This window comes from Urocitellus parryii, chromosome 8 (genome assembly GCF_045843805.1).
Source record: "Urocitellus parryii isolate mUroPar1 chromosome 8, mUroPar1.hap1, whole genome shotgun sequence".
In the NCBI taxonomy this organism is placed as follows: domain Eukaryota; kingdom Metazoa; phylum Chordata; class Mammalia; order Rodentia; family Sciuridae; genus Urocitellus; species Urocitellus parryii.
In genome coordinates, this window is record NC_135538.1 from 145,901,326 (window position 1) to 145,919,539 (window position 18,214).

The window sequence follows — 18,214 nt, forward strand, 5'->3', positions numbered from 1 at the left end:
ATGTCCAGTGGTGGGTGCAGAGAGGGCGTTTGGCAGAATGAAGGGCCTGGTCCCATAATTGAATCAGGATCTGGGTCTGGGGACACTCAGTGCCCCTCAAAGAGGGGAGCAGGCACACTGGGAAACCCGATCCTGGGTTTCGGCATTAAAATGAAGGGAAAGCAAGGAATGAGAGATGAGTAAGCAAGAAATGAAAGACGGAGACCAGGCAGAGATACACCTGAGAGTTTACCTGTCAGAGCTGACAAATAAAGGCCATCTCTCTACAGGAGAGAGCGGCAACACAGGCTTGGATTGCAGAACTTGTATGGGGCAGGCTCAAAAATCAGAGCTGGGCAAGTCCTAATGTGGGTGGCTAAGGATTGGGTTGGTATAAGGGAGTGGTGAGCCTCTCTCAGAAAGGTCCTCTGGCTGAAAAGCTAAACTTTTTCCTTTAAATGGTGGCTGTCACTTAAAATGGCCATCCAGATGCTAAGCAAGGACCTTATAGTGGAACCAACTTAGATGCTCTTCAGTACATAAAGAAACTGTGGTATATAGATACAATGGAATATTATTCAGTATTAACAGAGAATAAAATCATGGCATTTGCCGGTAAAGGAATGGAGTTGGAGAATATAATGCTAAGTGAAGTAAGCCAGTCACCCCAAAAAAGGCAAATGACAAATGTTTTCTCTGATTTAAGGATGCTGATTCATAATGTGGTGGTGGGGGGGGCATGGGAGGATTAGATGAGCTCCAGTTAGGGCAAACGGGAGGGAGGAGATGGGAGGGGGCAGGGGGTAGGAAAGATGGTGGAATGAGATGGACATCATTACCCTGAGTACATGTAGGAAGACACGAATGGTGTGACTCTACTTTGTGTACAACCAGAGACATGAAAAATTGTGCTCTACCTGTGAATATGGATTGTAATGCATTCTGCTGTCATATATAACAAATTAAAAAGTTTTTTTTTTTTTAAAAAAAACTTGTCTATTCACTTAGACATTTTCTTTACTTAAAAATTCTATTTAGTAAATTGTAGCAAACGCCTTGAAAAGGCTTTTGGATAACACAAGGTCACATTTACAAACTTAAATACTTTCAAGTATTTTAAGCTGCATTAAAAAAAAATACAAGGAACAAGATTTCCTTTTGAAATATGCTAATAGTCTAACTCCCTGTTACTCAGTGCCAGTCCCCAGAACCAGCTTTGTCCAGACACTTGTCAGAAATGAAAAGCCTTGGGCCCCACCCAGAACCTCTGAAGGAGCATTTGCATTTTCATCAGATTCCCAGCAATCATCATGCATGACAAAACAGCAGACTCACCAGCTAGGGGAACTTTCCAGCATAATTTATTTGCTTTTATAAATACTTTAAGTGAAATTTATGTTCTCTTAAAATGTTCCTGAATACATTTCACCTTATCCTCATGTTCAACTCACTTACTCAAACATTTTTTATCACTGGAGATTGAACCCAGGGATGCTTCATCACTGAGCCATATCCCCTGACCTTTTTTTTTTTTAAATTATTTTGAGACAGGGCCAGGCTAAATGGCTGAGGTTGACCTTCAACTTGTGATCCTCCTGCCTCAGCTTCTAGAGCTGCTGGGATTATAATCCAAAGCTTGGTCCTTGAGATCAATCCAATAACAAAGACAAAGTCTTGAGAAAAAGGTTTATTGCTTTGTTAGCAAAGGAGAAACCCAGGGGACCCCTGTCCCAAAGGCTGTGATTCTGTCCATGAGCAGGAACAGGGGGGTTTTATAGAGGTGATTCAGAGAAATGAGGTTAGGGAGAAGAGATCAGGAAGGAGAAGATCAAGGAAAAGATCAGGGAGGGAAAGAAGATCAGGGAGAAATTTAGGGAAAAGAAGAGTGGGAAAAAGAAAAAAATATGTAAGTTTCAAAGCCACAAGGAAATAAGCAAAGCATCAAGTGAACCCCTGTTAATAGGATTACAGGTGTACCCAAAAGCTCATTTTGAATAGGTATTAGAAGATTGTTTTCTTAATCTAATGGGACAAATTTTCTCAAGAATGCAAAACACCACAAAACATTAAATATGAGCAAAATCTTTCTTGTTCCCATTATACTAAATACTGTGACTTTGAATTATTTTAAGGATTTTAATTGCTATTCAATTTTAATTATTTTAGGGTTTTGAGACATTTGTCTATCAAAAAAAACAATTTTCTCATCCTTCATCGTTATAGATCACTGATTAATCCTATGAAATACTTAAAGAACGAATCCCAATCCTTTACAAGCTCTTTGAGAAAATAAATCAAAAAACATTTCCCAATTCTTATATTTTTTAGTACAAGGGTTGGAACATAGGTGCTCTTAGCCACTGAGTCACATCCCCTACCGTAAGTTGGGGCTTAGCATCTGGATGGCCATCTTAAGTGACAGCTGCCATTTTAAGGAAAAAGTTTCACTTTCCCACCCAAAGGCCTTTCTGAGAAAGGCTCACCACTCCCTCCTACCAACCCCACCCCTCACCGCCCACATTAGGACCTGCCAGGCTCTGATTCCTGAGCTGCCCCATAAAAGTCCCAGAACTCAGGCCTGTGTTGCCTCTCTCTCCTCTAGAGAGACGGCCTTTATTTGTCAGCTCTGAAAAATAAACTCCCGTGGGTATCTCTGCCTGGTCTCCATCTTTCATTTCTCACTTCCCCTTCCCCCACCCCTTTTTACGTTTTATTTGAGACACGATCTCACTAAGTCTTTTGGGCCTTGCCAAGTTGCTCAGGCTGGCCTCAATCTTGTGACCCTCATGCCTCAGCCCCTGAGTGGCTGGTGTTACAGGTGTGCCCCACCACGCCCCACTCCAAATTCATTTTATGAGGCCATCATAATCCTGCTAAAGACATAAAAACTACAGACTCATGTACCCCATGTGTTTAGATGTAAAGATCCTTAACAAAATATTAGCAAACTGAATCCATGGATATATAAAAGAACAGTCACCATGTGGAATTTATCCCACATCATTTTAGAGGTTATCTTCTCATGTAATTTTTGGAATCACCCTACCCTTAGTTAAGATAATGTTCTCAGGTTGGATTCTGGATATATCTTATGGCTTCGTCTAGTCAAAATTTCTTCGTAAAATCATTGTTTCGATAGAAATTATCACTGTTATTATTTGTGAGATGAGGAGCTGAAATCTGTACACAGTGTAAAGGCTGCCTAAAGGATTCTGTTAGTCAGCTTCCCATCGCTGTAACAAAATACCTGGGGTAATCAATGTATAAGGAGGAAAGGTTTGTTTTAGTTCACAGACTCAGAGGTTTCAGTCGATGGTTGTTTGGCCCCATTGCCTTTGGGCTTCTGGTGGAGGTGGTACATCATGGTGGGGAGCACCTGGCAGAAGTAGATGCCCACCTCATGGTAGTTAGGAAACAAGGAGGAAGGGGTGGGACCTCCAAGGACATGCTCCCTATGGTACAACTTCCTGCGACTAGGCTCCTCCTCCTTAAGGCTCCACCTGCTCCTATCAGTGCCAAGCCTTCAACACATGGGCCTTTGGGGCACAGATCCCAGGATAGTAGAGTCTCTGTTGGTGTGAGAGAATCAGGGGCTCCTAGTGATTCACCAAGGAACATGACTTTGTGTCTGAAGATATAGTTATGATGGAATATTTCAATAGGAGGGGGAATGGAATGTGTAAACTGAACTTCTGTCTCTTCCAATAGAGGAGGGGTGGGCAGTAAACCAAGAGAAGAGATACTACCTGGAGATGAGGTCCGGGCTAGCTAAGGAGGCTCTTCCCATAAGGCAGTGTGTGTGTGCCCTTGAGTATAAAGCCCTCCACCACCTCTGCACTTCTCCACTCTAAGCTGATGCTTAATAAGCTTGGTTTCTCTTCCCTTTTTGAAGAATAATTACCATGTCATATAGTAATTATATTACTATATGACATGGTAATATTTGACTTTTATTTAGTCTTTAATTAAAGAACTGAGATCCCCACTATTTGTAAGTGTCACATCTGGCCAGCTTTCAACAATGTGATAAGGGTGGGTCATAAATAATTTGTTGGCTGGACTAATTGTGGTTATCTTTCCGCTCTCTGATAACTTTCACTTCCTTCCATGAAACTTTTCAAAATTCCTGTGAGGCAAAGATAATCATGTCACCAAGCAGAATGGCTGAAGACTTTTGTCACTGGCAGTCGTTTGTGTTAAAATGAACATTGTGCTATGTCTTTATGGTCAGCCACAGGGTTCATTGAGAACAGTTAGAGCCTTTTGAGAAGTGAAAGAAAATGAAAGTGATTCCTGGCTTTGTGCAGTTAGCAATGTAGTCTGAGATTATAAAACACAATGCACATGAGTAACATGTGACCCCAAATAATTACCATTATTATTGAACAACTACAATGGAACATACATTCTGCACACACACACACACACACACACACACACACACACAATTTAATTCTCACAAAAAACCTGGGAGAGGGTAGCTTTAAGTTTTTCTTTAACCTATGAGACAATGAGTCAGAGAAATTAACTCCCTCAAGGTTACCCAGCTAGAAAGTGGTGGAACCGGGTTTTCCATCCACACAGAAAAGAGGTCCCCAGGGTTAAAAAGCAGTTGTGGCAAAAGGTTGATGTAAGTTTCCAGGACAGAGAGACTTAGATTTAACTTTTCTGGGGCTTTGGACAAGGTATTTCATTTGCATGAACTTCACTTTTTCCTTATCTGCAAAATAGCTCCGGTGGATGGGCTGTTTTGAGGGTGGATGAGCAGGTGCAGGCAAAGTACTTAAGCGCATTCCAAGCTACAGCAGAGGTTCAGTAAGCTCCACAAGTGACTAAAATTGAACTCGAGTCACTGGTAACCCTGGAGAGGATTCAGGTCCCTCAAATCCCAGGATCTGCGCTGACTATAGACCCCGCTGTTGTTGTTTTAAATAAAAATCAGCAAAAGCCCCCTGAAATCTAAAAGGTATCCAAAAATGGCCCAAACCACCCAGCGCTGTTAAACTGATATCTGACCCCACTCCACAGTGATGGAACCCTGGACTTTAGGCTCGCACGGGCCCGGCCTGGTTTCCTGTATTTCCGTCCACGCTCCCAAGGGTCTCCCCCTCTTTGGCATGTGAGAGGCCAGCACTTGGCGCACGCTGGACTTGAAATTGGAGAAATGAGAAGTCAAACCTCTCAAGGATTGGCCTTTACCCTTGAATAAGGCGGTAATGCGCCAGGTCTCCTCTCCAAGGGGATCCTCGGTAATAGCCTAGATGGTGCACAGGTGCACAATTTCGTGGTAGCAATGAGCAGGACTGTACGCCCTGGGAAGTGGGAGACGTCCGCGGCCCCCTGGCCTCTCCACCCGGCTCCTGGCTCTCGGGGCGCGGCCAAGGAGCGCGGGGGCGTGGCCACCGGGCGCGGGGCGGGGCGAACCAGCGCGGCCGGGGGCGCGGGGCGGGCGCGCTGAAGAGCCGGCTTGCGCGCGGGCCCGCGGGAGCCCGGGCCGCGGCACAGCAGCCCCGGCGACCGTGCCACGCACGCGCCCCGCACCACCCTTGCCCCTCGCAGGCCGTGGCACTGTCGCCACCTCCGCCGCAGGAAGGAGCCGGCCGCCTTGCCGCGCCGGCACCATGCCTCGCATAGATGCGGACCTCAAGCTCGACTTCAAGGATGTCCTGCTCCGACCTAAGCGGAGCAGCCTCAAGAGCCGATCCGAGGTGGGGTCCCTTTGAAACCTGACCCGGGGCTGAGAATTTGTTTTCTGGGTGCCGCAGGGGAGGTAGTGGAAGGGTGGCAATGGGTCATCCTGCTTTTCTGTGTCGGAGGCTGGGTGCTGCCCACCTTTCCCCCGGGAAAGAGGAGGGCCAGTCGGCGCCCTGCCAGGACTTGAGCTGTCTGTAAGGACAGGGAGAATGGGGCCCGGTTCGGGCCTAAAATTCTAAATCAGTCCGGTTGGATGGGCAAGGGGAAGTTTACACTGAAACTGGACCACAGAGGAGCAAAGATCAAGTGGCCAGTAGACCTAGAATGGGGGTAGGGAGGCGCACTCCCGGGGAAAAGGAAACGGTGGAGCCGGGTGGAAAGCCAGAGCAAAACAACTGCAGATCCTTGCGATTTTTGGCAGCGTCTCCGCGTGCCGAGAACTGCTGCTGCTGCTGGGTGGACTTTAACAGAACTGAAAACCGGGAGCCCCCGGAAGCAAGTTCACTGTTGACTTTCCGAGTTAAGGTGGCCTTGCCGGGAGCGGAGTTTGGGGACCGGTTCTTGGTGGCGCTGCGCCGTAGTCCTAGCCCAGCCCCAGCGAGAAGCAGAAAGCGCTGGGTTGAGGGTGGTAGGGCGAACTGGAAGCCTGGAGCCGGTTGCTTGTTTTGCCTTAATGAGATCAAAGCTTCCAGGAGCAGGTGGAGTCAGGTCGGGACATAACCAGGGACTGGGGAAAAGGGAGGTCAGACCCTGAAGGACAAAGTAGTTTGAGGGGAAGGCAGAGTCCACAGGAGTAGTTATGGGCCAGGGACCTTGACTTTGCCTGTCTTCTGGGAGCTGAGAAACTGGAAACCACAGGGTCTGGAAGGCTGGGTCCGAAAGGGTAAAGTGGAGGACGCTGAGCCAGCGTGCCCAGCTTCGTTTCACCAGCTCCGCAAACAAGACCATAAATAAATCCCCTCGGAGAAGAAGAACTCCACTCCAGTGCCCAGGCCTGACTGCAGTGTCGGGTGCTGCCAGCTGAGGGCTTGTTGGGATCTGGACAGCCTCTCACAGTTCACCAAGTCACTTTCCCCAAGTGGCAGCATTGGCTGGCTGGAGCCAGGACAGGACAGGAAGCGGTGGGGGAGGACTGACGGACCCTTATCACCCCAGATTAGATGCCCCTGTGCCTGTCCTTCATCTTGTTCTTTTCAAAGGCACGAAAGAACTGGGCAAACTCTTGGAGCAAAAATAAAGTTTGGAAAACAGCCCTGGGCCTCTGGAAGTAGGAGCTGTAGGCAGTACCTGAGGCCAGACAAGATAAAAGTGGGCATTCTGGGCGGAGTAATGATTTAGCAACCTGCAGTATTCTTTAAGTATTCCAAATCAATTTAGAAGAGAAATTATTTCTAAGAAAAAATACCTTCAAAACAAGGATCTATGTGTTCTCTAACCAGAAAAATATTTTTAAGAAGGTAAAACATTTCCAAATTTACATAACGGAATGAATTCTTCCAGGGAACAATACAATATGGCATGCCACCCTTGGTTTTGTAATTTGGACTGATTGCTGCTATTAATATACAGTGGCACCTACAGTGAGAGGTCGGTGCCCTTCAGGACTGTTTTCCACCTCTCCAACTTTGTAGGAATTTGCCAGCTACCTGCCCGGAAGCTGCAGTTAACTGGTGTTGCCTTTCTGCTTGGTTCTTCTAATGGTTTAGCTTCCTGGGGCAGGAGTTTGCTGCGTGGCTGGCCATTCCCCATGGTCTGACTTTACTTGCCTGAGTGGTGTTGAGGGATTTAATTAGGCCTTTCTAATTCCCTCTTAGTGATTCTCAATTTGCTGGTTGATGCCTGAAGTTTCATGTGCCAGATACAAACTTTAATTGCACAATCAGAAGCTGACAATGTGTGCACCCTGGTGGAAGTAATACTGTATACAAATTCGAAACTAAATAGCAGATGAAGGATTTTGAGCAGAGAGCAGGTTTGAGGGGATCCCAGAGAGAAAACCTACCTGGAAACAGTATCTGGCTGGGAAAAGAGTATTTTGGCAGTCACCCAGTTTGATCACTGGGGCAGTTTTGCTAAGAATGAGGTCCCAAATGGATCATCAGGGAATGAGCAGGAAACAGAGAGGGAACGTGATCTCCCGCTTAGAAGTTCAGTACTCCTGTCCAAGGCTCACGATGATTTGGGGTCAGCTCTCAGAAGCAACAGGACAGGTAGAGGTGACACAGGTGGCCTTCATGTAGGTGCTGCAGCTAGACAGTCATCTGTCGACCATCCAGCTTTGGTTCAGAGGAAGGACATTTTGGATAATCTTTTCAAAGGGGATGACTTTGTTAAGTCAAGTCTTTGCTTTTCCTGGTACACTGGGGAGTTCACATCCAGTGACTCCAGAGTATTTTCTTCCTTGGGACCCATTCCTGGCTTCGACATCAACCCTGGTCTTTGAGTTCAGTAAGAAAAAAATTAAACAATCCAATGCAACCCTAACTTTGAAAGTGTGGCGTTGAAGAGAGTTTGTACAGAAAATCACCCCTCTACCCTCAGGTGGAGAAGATGCCACTGGCATTCCTTCTGCTTAAAACTCAGTGTCACCAGCAGTCCAGTGAGAAGCTCTTACCTTCTGTCACGGGTTGGCCCAGGGCAGTGAGAGGCACTGGGTTGGGAGAGGGTTTGGGTCTAAGCTCTGTCCCTGTTACCTTGGTATTGGTTTCCTGGGGGCTTTTGCACCCAAATACCACAAACTGGGTGACTAAATAAACAAAAATTTATTGTCTCCTGGTTCGGGAGGCTAGAGGTCCCAGACCAAGGCGATCCAGGGCTCGGAGGGAGAGTGAGTTCCGTCCTCCCCTCACCTTCTTGTGTGTTTGACTGGCAGCTTTGGGCATTCCTTGGCATGCAGATACATCATGCCAACCTCTGCCCTCACCTCATCTCTACAATAAGTGTCAGGTGCCCAGGTCCAAATTTCCCTGTTTGTAAGAACATCAGTCAGACTAGACTAGGGACCTCGCTAAGTTACCTCATTCTGCCTTGGCCAGTTGTGAAGACCCTGTCTCTGAGTCAGGTCACAGATACAGGTCCTGGAGGTTAGGACATCCGCCTCTTTTTGGGGAGACACAATTCAGCCTGCAGCATCCTCCATAGAGTTAGAAGGCTCCACGACTTGCTGTGAGTCACAAAAGCCTCCGGATCACCTAGGGAGACACTCCAACATACACACACTGTCTCCAACACAAAGGTGTTGATTTATGACGTTGAGGGCGGCCTGGACATGTTCTCAGAAATCATCCTAAAAGGATTCTGCTGTGCACATGGTTGCTGCTGATACCCTTTCTATTTGTGGAACCTGTGCAGGCTGGTGATGTGGCAGCCGTGGGAGGGTCTCTGAGGCCTTGAGGGCTCACATCCAGAGGACTGGGCTGGGATCACCAAGTACTGTCTTGCAAAAGGCTGGGGCAGAACCACACGATCACTCTTAGCCCTGAACTGTACCCTATTCTAGAAGACTGGAAGTGAGGGGAAACATTCATTATTTCATGTCTGTCAGGTCACTAGGCCTACAAAGATGAAAGGAAAGCCCCCTGTGCTCAGGTGAGACAGATAATGAACAGTCTAGATAATGAAAGAACAGCTTATCTCACTATCATCCTTAGATTTCGGAATAGTGTCTCCTGCCCTGGCCCCTACTTGTCCTCTGATGACTCTCCTCACTGGGCAGGGCCTGTGGGCTCTGTGGTTCCTTCTAGGGCTGGGCTCCAAGTTCTCAGACTCCTGGGTATCCCTCCCCAGATGATATGAGCTCGTCCCAAGGCCTGCATGGGCCACCCCTTCCCAGGTGTGCTTTCCCAAGGACCAACTGGACCAACCGCTGCAGGGGTGTGTCCCTCCCACCCAGAGTGGCTGAGTGACAATGTGTGCATGTGCACAAAACTTCACCTGCAGAGGTGTCTACACGTGCACATAAGGACTTGAGAAGGGACAGGGTTGTGGGCTGGATGCCCACTCTACTGTGACCTTCCTGGCCCATAGATGTCACTGATTGTGTCAGGGTAAGAGGATTGAGCATATTGTATGCAGCAAATTGTTAGCTTGACCCATGACATTGGATTATTTGGAATGTGATTTGTGGCTCTCTATTTGAACTTTTGAGCCCTCAAAACCAACTCAATAAAGTTGTGTTTAGAAGAGCAGTAGAAACGTGTTTCTCAGGTGAAGCGGGGGAATCTGTTATTTTCTGTTCCCTTTCAGATGGGGTTTACAGAGAGGGAATTTACAGGTGCTATATTTGGTACATGGGCCAGCTGTGGCAGATTAAACGCCAAGTTTTGTTCCTGGGAGGCTGGAATATCTAAAGTATTTATCTCTTAGCGAACAACTGGTCTGTTTTGGGTGTGTGTGTGTCTGGGTGAATAAGGCTGGGGAAAGATAATTTCATTACTCATTTTCAGAATGAAATATTGTAAAGAGTCTGCCTTCAGGGGGTGGTTCTAGGGATCGAACCCAGGGTCTGTGCATGCCAAGCACTTCTGACCACCGAGTCACACCCCTGGCCCCAAGCATCTGCCTTACGGAGAAGACTAGAAGTGAAGGGAAACATTCATTGTCGAGGCCAGGGAACCTTTTCTGTGAGGTGCTGGTTGTTTTGTTTTGTTTTTGTACCGCTGACAGGTCTTGGTGTGCCAAGAAAAAGCCATTGTGGCCTCAGCTGGATGCAGAGTATAACAGCTCTCCCCATGCCTCTTGGAGGAGTAGAAGAAGAATTTGAGGCCAAGGAATTCTGATTGTTTTAAGCCCCTGAGCCAGAGTGTTACAGGGCCATTAGCAGCACAGAAGGTTGCAGCTAATAGACTCGCTCAGTCATTTTGCAGGATGTCAATAAAACTTGCTTCACCGGTGTAGATCCCAGAGTCATCATGAAGGAAGTAGATAAAGGGACCCAACGCCGCATATGTTCCTGCAATTACAGAGTCTCATTTCCCCTTGTTGACTGTAGTTTAAAGCCAGTGTAATCATATTGATGACATCATTCACCCAGGAAGCCTTCTGGACACGGAGCCCTGGGTGGAGAAGCAGGAGGAATGAAAAAGCGGAAGCGTCTGAGATGTCCCGCGGGGTTTTCTGACTTGATTCTGCTTGCTGCTTGCGTGAAATGAAACTTAAATCAGATGAAAAAGAATAAAAGGCTCTAGATAAACACTGGTAGGAAAGGATTATTGGTGGGGTTCTCAGGAAGCTGGAGTCACATAGGTCTGAATTATTTTAGAAGCATAAGATTCATACTTGGGTCTCTCCTGCCAGTTTGCTCGGGCAAGCACCCACCTCCATTGTGATCCGAATCTCTCAGGGTCCAGCCATGGAAGCCAGAAATGTGGGCTATTTCAAGCAGGGAATATAGTGCAGGTTCCTAATACAGCTGAGATGCCACATGGGATATTCAGGCCCCAGAGATGGCGAGGGTAAGAAGCTGCTCCTCCCCTAGGGTGAGAGTTGGCAGGAAAGATTGGCTCACTCTGAGAAACTTGGAACCAGGAGCACCCGGGCCCGAAGGACGCACAGCCATTCTGGAGAAGTTGCTGAAAAGGGATCTGGAAGAACCACTGGTGTCCCCCTTCTCCAACCACTATCCTTTGGTTTTTCTGCAGGGTCCTCCACTGGCCAAACTTGGTCAGAAACAAACTCAGAATGGAACCCATAGTGTGTGACCTTTCTGTGATAAGAGCAGGCCAGGACCTGCTTTGGGTCACAGATGTCATCGACTCCAGTAGCTTTGTATGAGTCCCTTGATTTGCACACTGCTGCTGCTAGCCCACCCTGCTAGCCAGCTATCCTGGGTTCCTGACAGCTGATAGTCCTAAAAGCCCACAAGTCAGAGTGACAGTGGATTTGGAGGCCTCCCTCCAGCTGTTTGCAAGTCAAAGGAACAAGTGTTTATATTCGTGGACATATGGTGGCAGTGAATGTCCCTCCAGCTCACTCAAAGATGCTCCTAATTACAAAACAGCTGCCGAGGTTGAGAGGCTAAGGGATTGATGATTGGGAGTTCACTGCAGGGTAGTGGTTCCAGGTGAAAGGTCAGCATTGCAGGGATTATCAAGGGAGGGAGGAAGGTCATCATTGGCAGGGGAGAGCGGAATGGATTTTCTCAGAAGCGGAATGGTCCCTCCCGTGCTTGAAAGTTGGGAAAGGGTATCACGTATGTGGATGCTTAGGGCCAGCGTGAGCCAGGTGGAGAATAGAGGCAGCTGTCGGGGAGGAGAGGCTAATAGAGGAGCGAAAGCTTCTGATTTGGAGCTTCGGCTTCGTGGAAGAATTCCCAGTGCCTTGTACTGGTGCTTGGGGGTGACCAGGCACCGTTTGAGCTTTTGCAGTTGGATACAACATGTTACTTGGATTCTTCAGGGATTCTCCTTTCTCCAGAACATCTGGAGTCAGAGCCCCAAGAGAATCCAGGGGCTGAGGGTCCGATGCTTCCTTTGTGTTCTTCTCACTTTCTCTGAGCCCAGAAATGCTGCACCTATCCTGTAGAGCACTCACTCGTCGCTCTCTTGGCCCACAGGTGGATCTTGAGCGTACCTTTACATTTCGAAACTCAAAGCAGACCTACAAAGGGATTCCCATCATTGTGGCTAACATGGACACCGTGGGGACATTTGAGATGGCAGTCGTGATGTCACAGGTGAGATGGAAGGTCCCCCTGCTTCTGCGGCTCACAGTATGGTGAGGTTGGCAGGAGCCTACCCTGGACTTGCATTCTTTGGGCTTGGAGTCTATTTGTTGCTACATCCACTTCTGTGAGAATGCCTGGGATAGACTTGGAAATTAGAGATTTGCACATAAGTTAGAACATGATAAGTGTCATAGAAGAGGGACATTGCTTTTAAAGTTAGGACTGGGGGACGTGGTCTGCAGTCTGTGCTACATAATGATTAAGCACCACTGGATATAATGTGTCTTAATTATTCTTAATTCACAACTCCACAGTTTAGGTTTATGGATGAGAAAACCTAGGCAGAGGGAGGGAGGGATGAGGGGTAGCTTGCTTCAGGGCCTTTAGCCAGGTAGAAAGAGGCAGGACTTAATCCAAACTGACTCTAGAATCCAAGGGATTTCACTCAAATGACAGCTCTCAGGAGAATCTCAAGGCTCCTTTTGGCCGACTACTCATCTAATTGCCAATACGGAGAATTGGGAGCTTTGGGAAAATAAAGGAAATGCCGTTTGTAGGCAAGACTGGGTCTTGCATGGCTGTGTCTGACGTGCAGAGCCTCTCAGGACCTCGGTGTGAGACGTTTGCCCGTGTGTATGGGGTGGAGTGTCTGTTTCTGTCCATCATGCCTGCCAAGTGCAAGGGTAAATCCAATTAGTGGACAGAGCTTCTCACGGTGGGCAGCAAGTCTAGCAGCAGGAGGCGCCGGGCCTCATGATTAGGCAGTGATTAGAGTGAAAGGATTCTCAAACAAATTATGAGCTCACAAAACAGAGCAGGGGGTCGTCCATCTGACCGTATGACCTGTTGTATCCTCTGTCAGTTCTCAGTCCCCAGGGAGCTTTGGGCCAGAGGCTAATAAATTAATTGCTACACGGATGTGGCATTTTTTCTCTCCATCTTTACCTTCTCTGCTGTCATTAGTCACTGCTATTAATGAACAACCGATTAGTGTATGCTATGGTTTGGATAAGTGGCCCCCAAAGACGTGCTTTACTAGATGATGTTGGAGCCTTTACAGGGGGTGGAGGGCCTTAGGTGGAGGTCAGTATGTCCTTGGGGGCTTGCCTTAGAAGGGGATTGTGGGATCCAGCCTCTTCCTCATTCCCTTTTGCTCTCTGGCTTGTGATGAGGTAAGTGGTTTTGCTCCTACCATAAGGTGCTGCCTCACCACAGTTCCAAACAGTGGAGCCCATTGTTTGTGGACTGGAACCTCCAACACTGTGAACCCAAATAAACATTTTCTCCTAATAAGTTAACTGTCTCAAGTGTCTTCTCATAGCCACAGAAAGCTAACTAACAGTGGAAAAATGAAGAGAATCAGGGAATAATAAATTGCTTGGTTAATTCACGTATCAAATTATTATTAGTCCATTAAAAACCTAGAACTTGCTGTGCCCTCCCCATTTTCACCATGAACGTTTCCCTATGAATGAGATCACGAAGCTCATAATACTGTTCAAACTTATTCGGAGAAGGAAATGAAATAAGGCCTGCCAAGCACTGGCACGATGGTAGTAAAGGCTGGGTCGAGAGGCAGAGATTTAGGGTTACAGTTTGTACAATCCCCTTCCTTAAGCATGCCAACTGTCCGATGGGTTTAGCTTGTAACAAGAAGCAGTTAGCAAAGAGTGAACACAAGAAAAAGCTTTCACATATTGTTACTGGAGTCCCACGTCGGAGGGCCTACTCTGAGGACCCCCCCCCAAAATCAGGTCTGGCCACTCACCGCAAAAAACAAACATAAAAAGTAATGGTGAAAAGCAGGAAAGGAACTTTTCATCTATCTGGCCTTATTGGGAAAGCAAAATAGGTGCAAGGTCAGCCTGTCTAGGGGTGTGGACAGGGGCCTGAGGTTTAAGTGAGGAAGGGATCCGGGCAGGAGGCCGTCTGGGAGAGCCTGCGGTCTGGTTGGTCGTTCTTGGTTCTGGTTTGGGAGGCCCTTATTGCTTGATGGGGGGCAGCCTCCACTCCGCAGGATGTTCATCCATCAGACCCACAGTCCTGGAAGGAGGCAGCTTGGCTCTCATGAGACCACTGCTCCTGCTTGGGGTGGGGGTGGGGGGAGACTCATCTGGCTGATTTCCTGCAGAGCCTGCTGTTCCAGGAAGGTGCCGGCAAATGGCTGGGGACATCTAGGCGCTGCTCCAGGGGAGAGGGCTCCTGTGGCTGCTCATCCTAATGTCATTGTCACCATCTGTTTCCTAGCACTCCATGTTTACAGCGGTTCATAAGCATTACACCCTGGAAGAGTGGAAGGTTTTTGCCTCAAAGCACCCGGAATGTCTTCAGGTAAGACTCTGCTAGGGTTTGTCTCCAGGTACCTCTGGGAAGAGACAGTTGTCAGAAGCCTGTGAATCAGCAGACAGATGCACAGGGGTGGTGGTTCCCCGGCCCTGTGTCACTCCAAGGGCTTGCTGATTCCACCTGCTCTGTGGCACCTTATGTCAATACTAGGGTTTACCTGCTCTCCCTGGAGAGGTGAAGTGTTTTCTATCAGCTCCCAGGGAGACCTGTGCTTCCGGCCAGGTGTTTCAGGGTAGACCCAGACCATGTAAAACCCTCCATTGCAGCAAGTCATTTTGGAGTTCAGTGAGCAGTATGCCTGCTGGAACAGCTGTCATCAGACAGGAAGTGCCACTGAGGTCAGGGAAAAGTTGGAACCCTCGTATGGCGCTGGCAGGAATGCGAGATGCTTTGGAAAACAGTCTGGCAGATTCTCAAAAGGTGAAACCTAAGAGTTGCTGCAGGACCTGGCAGTTCTGTTTCTAGGTGTGGCTCTAGCACATGTGAAGACACACACACACACACACACACACACACACACACACACACAGAAACTTGTCAATGTGTTTTCATAGGAGTATTATTTCTAGTAGCCTCAAAGCAGAAAGAGCCCAAATATCCATCAGTAGCTGGAGGGGTAAACAAATTAGGATGTAGCCACGTGATAGCAGATGGTATTATTCAGCCACAGGAAGGAATAATGGGCTGGTTCATGTGGCCGCGTGGATGAAGCCTGAATGTTTTGCTAAGTCAAAAAGCCAGACGCAAAGTGATTCTGTTGGCATGAATTGTCCAGAATGGCAAATCTGTAAACATAAAATGGATTAGAGGAAGCGGGAGGCAGAAGAGGGGTGATAGTTAAGAAGTGTGGGAGTTTCTTTTTGGGAATCATGAAAATGTTTTAAAATGGGTTGCCATGAAGCTGTGGTTGCAGCTCAGTGGTAAGTACTTGCCTGGCATGTGTGACGCCCTGGGTTCGATCCTCAGCACCACATAAAAATAAATAAAATAATTGTGTCCATCTATAACTAAAAAAATAAAAAGTAGAAAATAATTGGTTGTGGTGAGCACACAACTCTGAGTTTGCCAAAAGTCATGGAATTGTGCACTCCAGGTATGTCCCATCTCAGAAAAGTGTCCAGGAAAAAAAAAAAAGGACAATTTTAAAACAGCAATAGAAATTCCTAGGGTAGCACTGTCCTTCCTGAACTTACAGGTGGTTTGACCCAGATTCAGCAGGGAGGTCTCCCAGGGTGACAGTTCTCCCTCCCCAGTCAGCTCATTTGTGATTCGAAGAGGATTTGGGACATTAACTGCGTGGTTGGGGGGTCTCTCTTTGTGCTGATGCTCCCACCCTCCTTTAGTTAGGAGTGGGCTTCATTATTGAGAAGGTGGTTTTGGAGAGGAAATCATTTTGGTCAACAGCAAGTCCTTCATTTTTTGCTGAATTGTATTCAAATGAATTAGACCATTGTCCCTGGCTGTGGGTGGGGGACTGCTTCTAGGACCACTCCGCAGATACCAAACTTCTTGAATGCACAAGTGTTTCCATAAATTTGCATATAAACTAGGCACATCCTCGTGCACACTTGAGATCAGACCAGATGTGTTCGGGCTGTGGCCGCAGACCGGCCTGCACCATTAACCCATCTCTAGATGGCGTGCCTGATACAGTGTTCATGCTCTGTAGACAGTTGTTACCTGTATTTTTCAGAGACTGGAGCCCTAGGCCAGAGGCTTGACTTCAGAGGTACCAGCAAACTGAGCATGGTCACTTCCCCCAAAAAGCAAAACAGAAAAGTAATAGGGAGAGCAGGCAAAGCACTGCCATCAGCCAGGCCACCTGGGGAAGGCACAGTGAGACTCAGCATCTCAGCCTGGGGTCAGTGCTGCCTGCAGCTTCGGGTTTCATTAGGGAGGTGTGAGGTCTGCGCAGGGGGTGGTCTCCGTCCAGGTGTCAGGTTGATCAGTCTGTACTTCTGTTCTGCAAGGTGGCTCCCAGGAAGGCCTTGTGGCTTGAGGGGCAATTTCCACTTGTCATTCAGGGTGTTTGTCCATCACACTGTGATCCTGAAGGGGGCGGTTTAGTTCCCATGAGGTGACTGTCCCTGCCTTCAGGGGAACAGTCCTATGGGGTGAGCTCTTGGAAGTTGTAGGACAATGAGAAGTTCTAGGTGCCACACCAGGAGTTGGATGCGTAGAAGCGGACAGTCAAATGTCCCTGAAACTCAGTCTTGGAGGGGGATGAGATAGGCCGGGTAAATGTGAGGCTAGGAAACCTCCTAGTACTGGTTTTTAGTGAGCCCTGCCGCAGTGATTAACATGGCTGTGCGCAGAGCTGGGCAGGGGCCTGACCGCGGGTCGAAGCTAATAAAGAGGACGGGTCACAAAATGGAGGCGGAGTCGCCAAGCTTTGTCCTGTTTCCGTTTCCCATAGGACATCCACAGGCCCAAGTGAAGTCACTGCGGTTAGCCGAGGCAGCACCTCTAAGTCCCTCTTCCAGGTTGAGTGTCCCCACTTTGTTCTTGCTGGAAAGTTCCTCCCTCTTACCTGTCGAGTTTCTGTCCATGATACGTTTGTACGGGTGGCTCCACTGTTTATAGTTCCACACAGGAATCTGGAGAAAATGCAATGAAAGCCAAGGACAATATCTCCTGCATATTTAAGAATCTGTTTACTGAAAAGTTTTAGTGGCTGAGGCCCGGGTTTGAGGATATGTGTAATGCCAAGGTAGAAAAGATGATGATCGAAGCTGAGCTGGTTTAGGGACACAGCTCTCCTCTGTCTCCTGAGCAGACCTGCTGTGAGTCGATCAGGTGGAACCTGCCAGGGATGCCTTTTTGTCCCCAGAGAAGCCACCTGGAAGGAGGCAGGGGGGTCTGCCGGGAATGCTCCTGCTCACGCCAACATTCTTGCTTCATCTTGGTACAGCACGTGGCTGTGAGTTCGGGCAGTGGACAGAATGATCTGGAAAAGATGAGCAGCATCCTGGAAGCCGTGCCGCAGGTGAAGTTCATCTGCCTGGATGTGGCCAATGGCTATTCCGAACACTTTGTGGAGTTCGTGAAACTGGTCCGGGCCAGGTTTCCGGAGCACACCATCATGGTAAGTACAGTGGGATATTTCAAGGTGAGGAGGCAGAGGGACCTGCGTTCTTGTCATAGCCTCTTATTAAAAGGCTAGTTTGGAATCATTAGGAAAAGGAGAGGCAGCCGGGTGTGGTGGTGCACACCTATAATCCCAGCAACTCGAGAGGCTGAGCAGGAGGATCACAAGTTCAAGGCCAGTCTCAGCCACTTAGTGAGGCCCTGTCTCCAAATAAATACAAAGGGCTGAGGATGTGGGTAGTAGTAATACTGCTACCCCTCTGCACACCTCTGCCTCCAAACCCCCCAAAAAGGAAAGGTAGCCACCTTGGAAGATCTGGAAACTCACTTTCCACTATAAAAATAAAACCCCACTTTCTTATTTTTGCTAAATATCATTCAGTGTTTCTTACCAGATGAGACCTTTGAAAAAGGGTCTTGCCACCTTCAGCAAAGAGCATGTGT

At 47.9% G+C, this 18,214-nt stretch overlaps 1 protein-coding gene across 1 annotated transcript in view; it reads left to right on the forward strand.

Annotated features, from left to right (window-relative positions):
- The first annotated feature begins 5,429 nt into the window (after positions 1-5,429).
- The window catches only part of Gmpr (guanosine monophosphate reductase), a 38,203-nt gene continuing 25,418 nt past the window's right edge, over positions 5,430-18,214 (forward strand). Inside the window, exons 1-4 of the mRNA XM_026384646.2 lie at positions 5,430-5,687; positions 12,227-12,346; positions 14,585-14,668; positions 17,595-17,768. Of these exons, the coding sequence (XP_026240431.1) occupies positions 5,601-5,687; positions 12,227-12,346; positions 14,585-14,668; positions 17,595-17,768 (465 nt within the window). The 5' untranslated portion in view covers positions 5,430-5,600. The remainder of the gene's footprint in view (positions 5,688-12,226; positions 12,347-14,584; positions 14,669-17,594; positions 17,769-18,214) is intronic.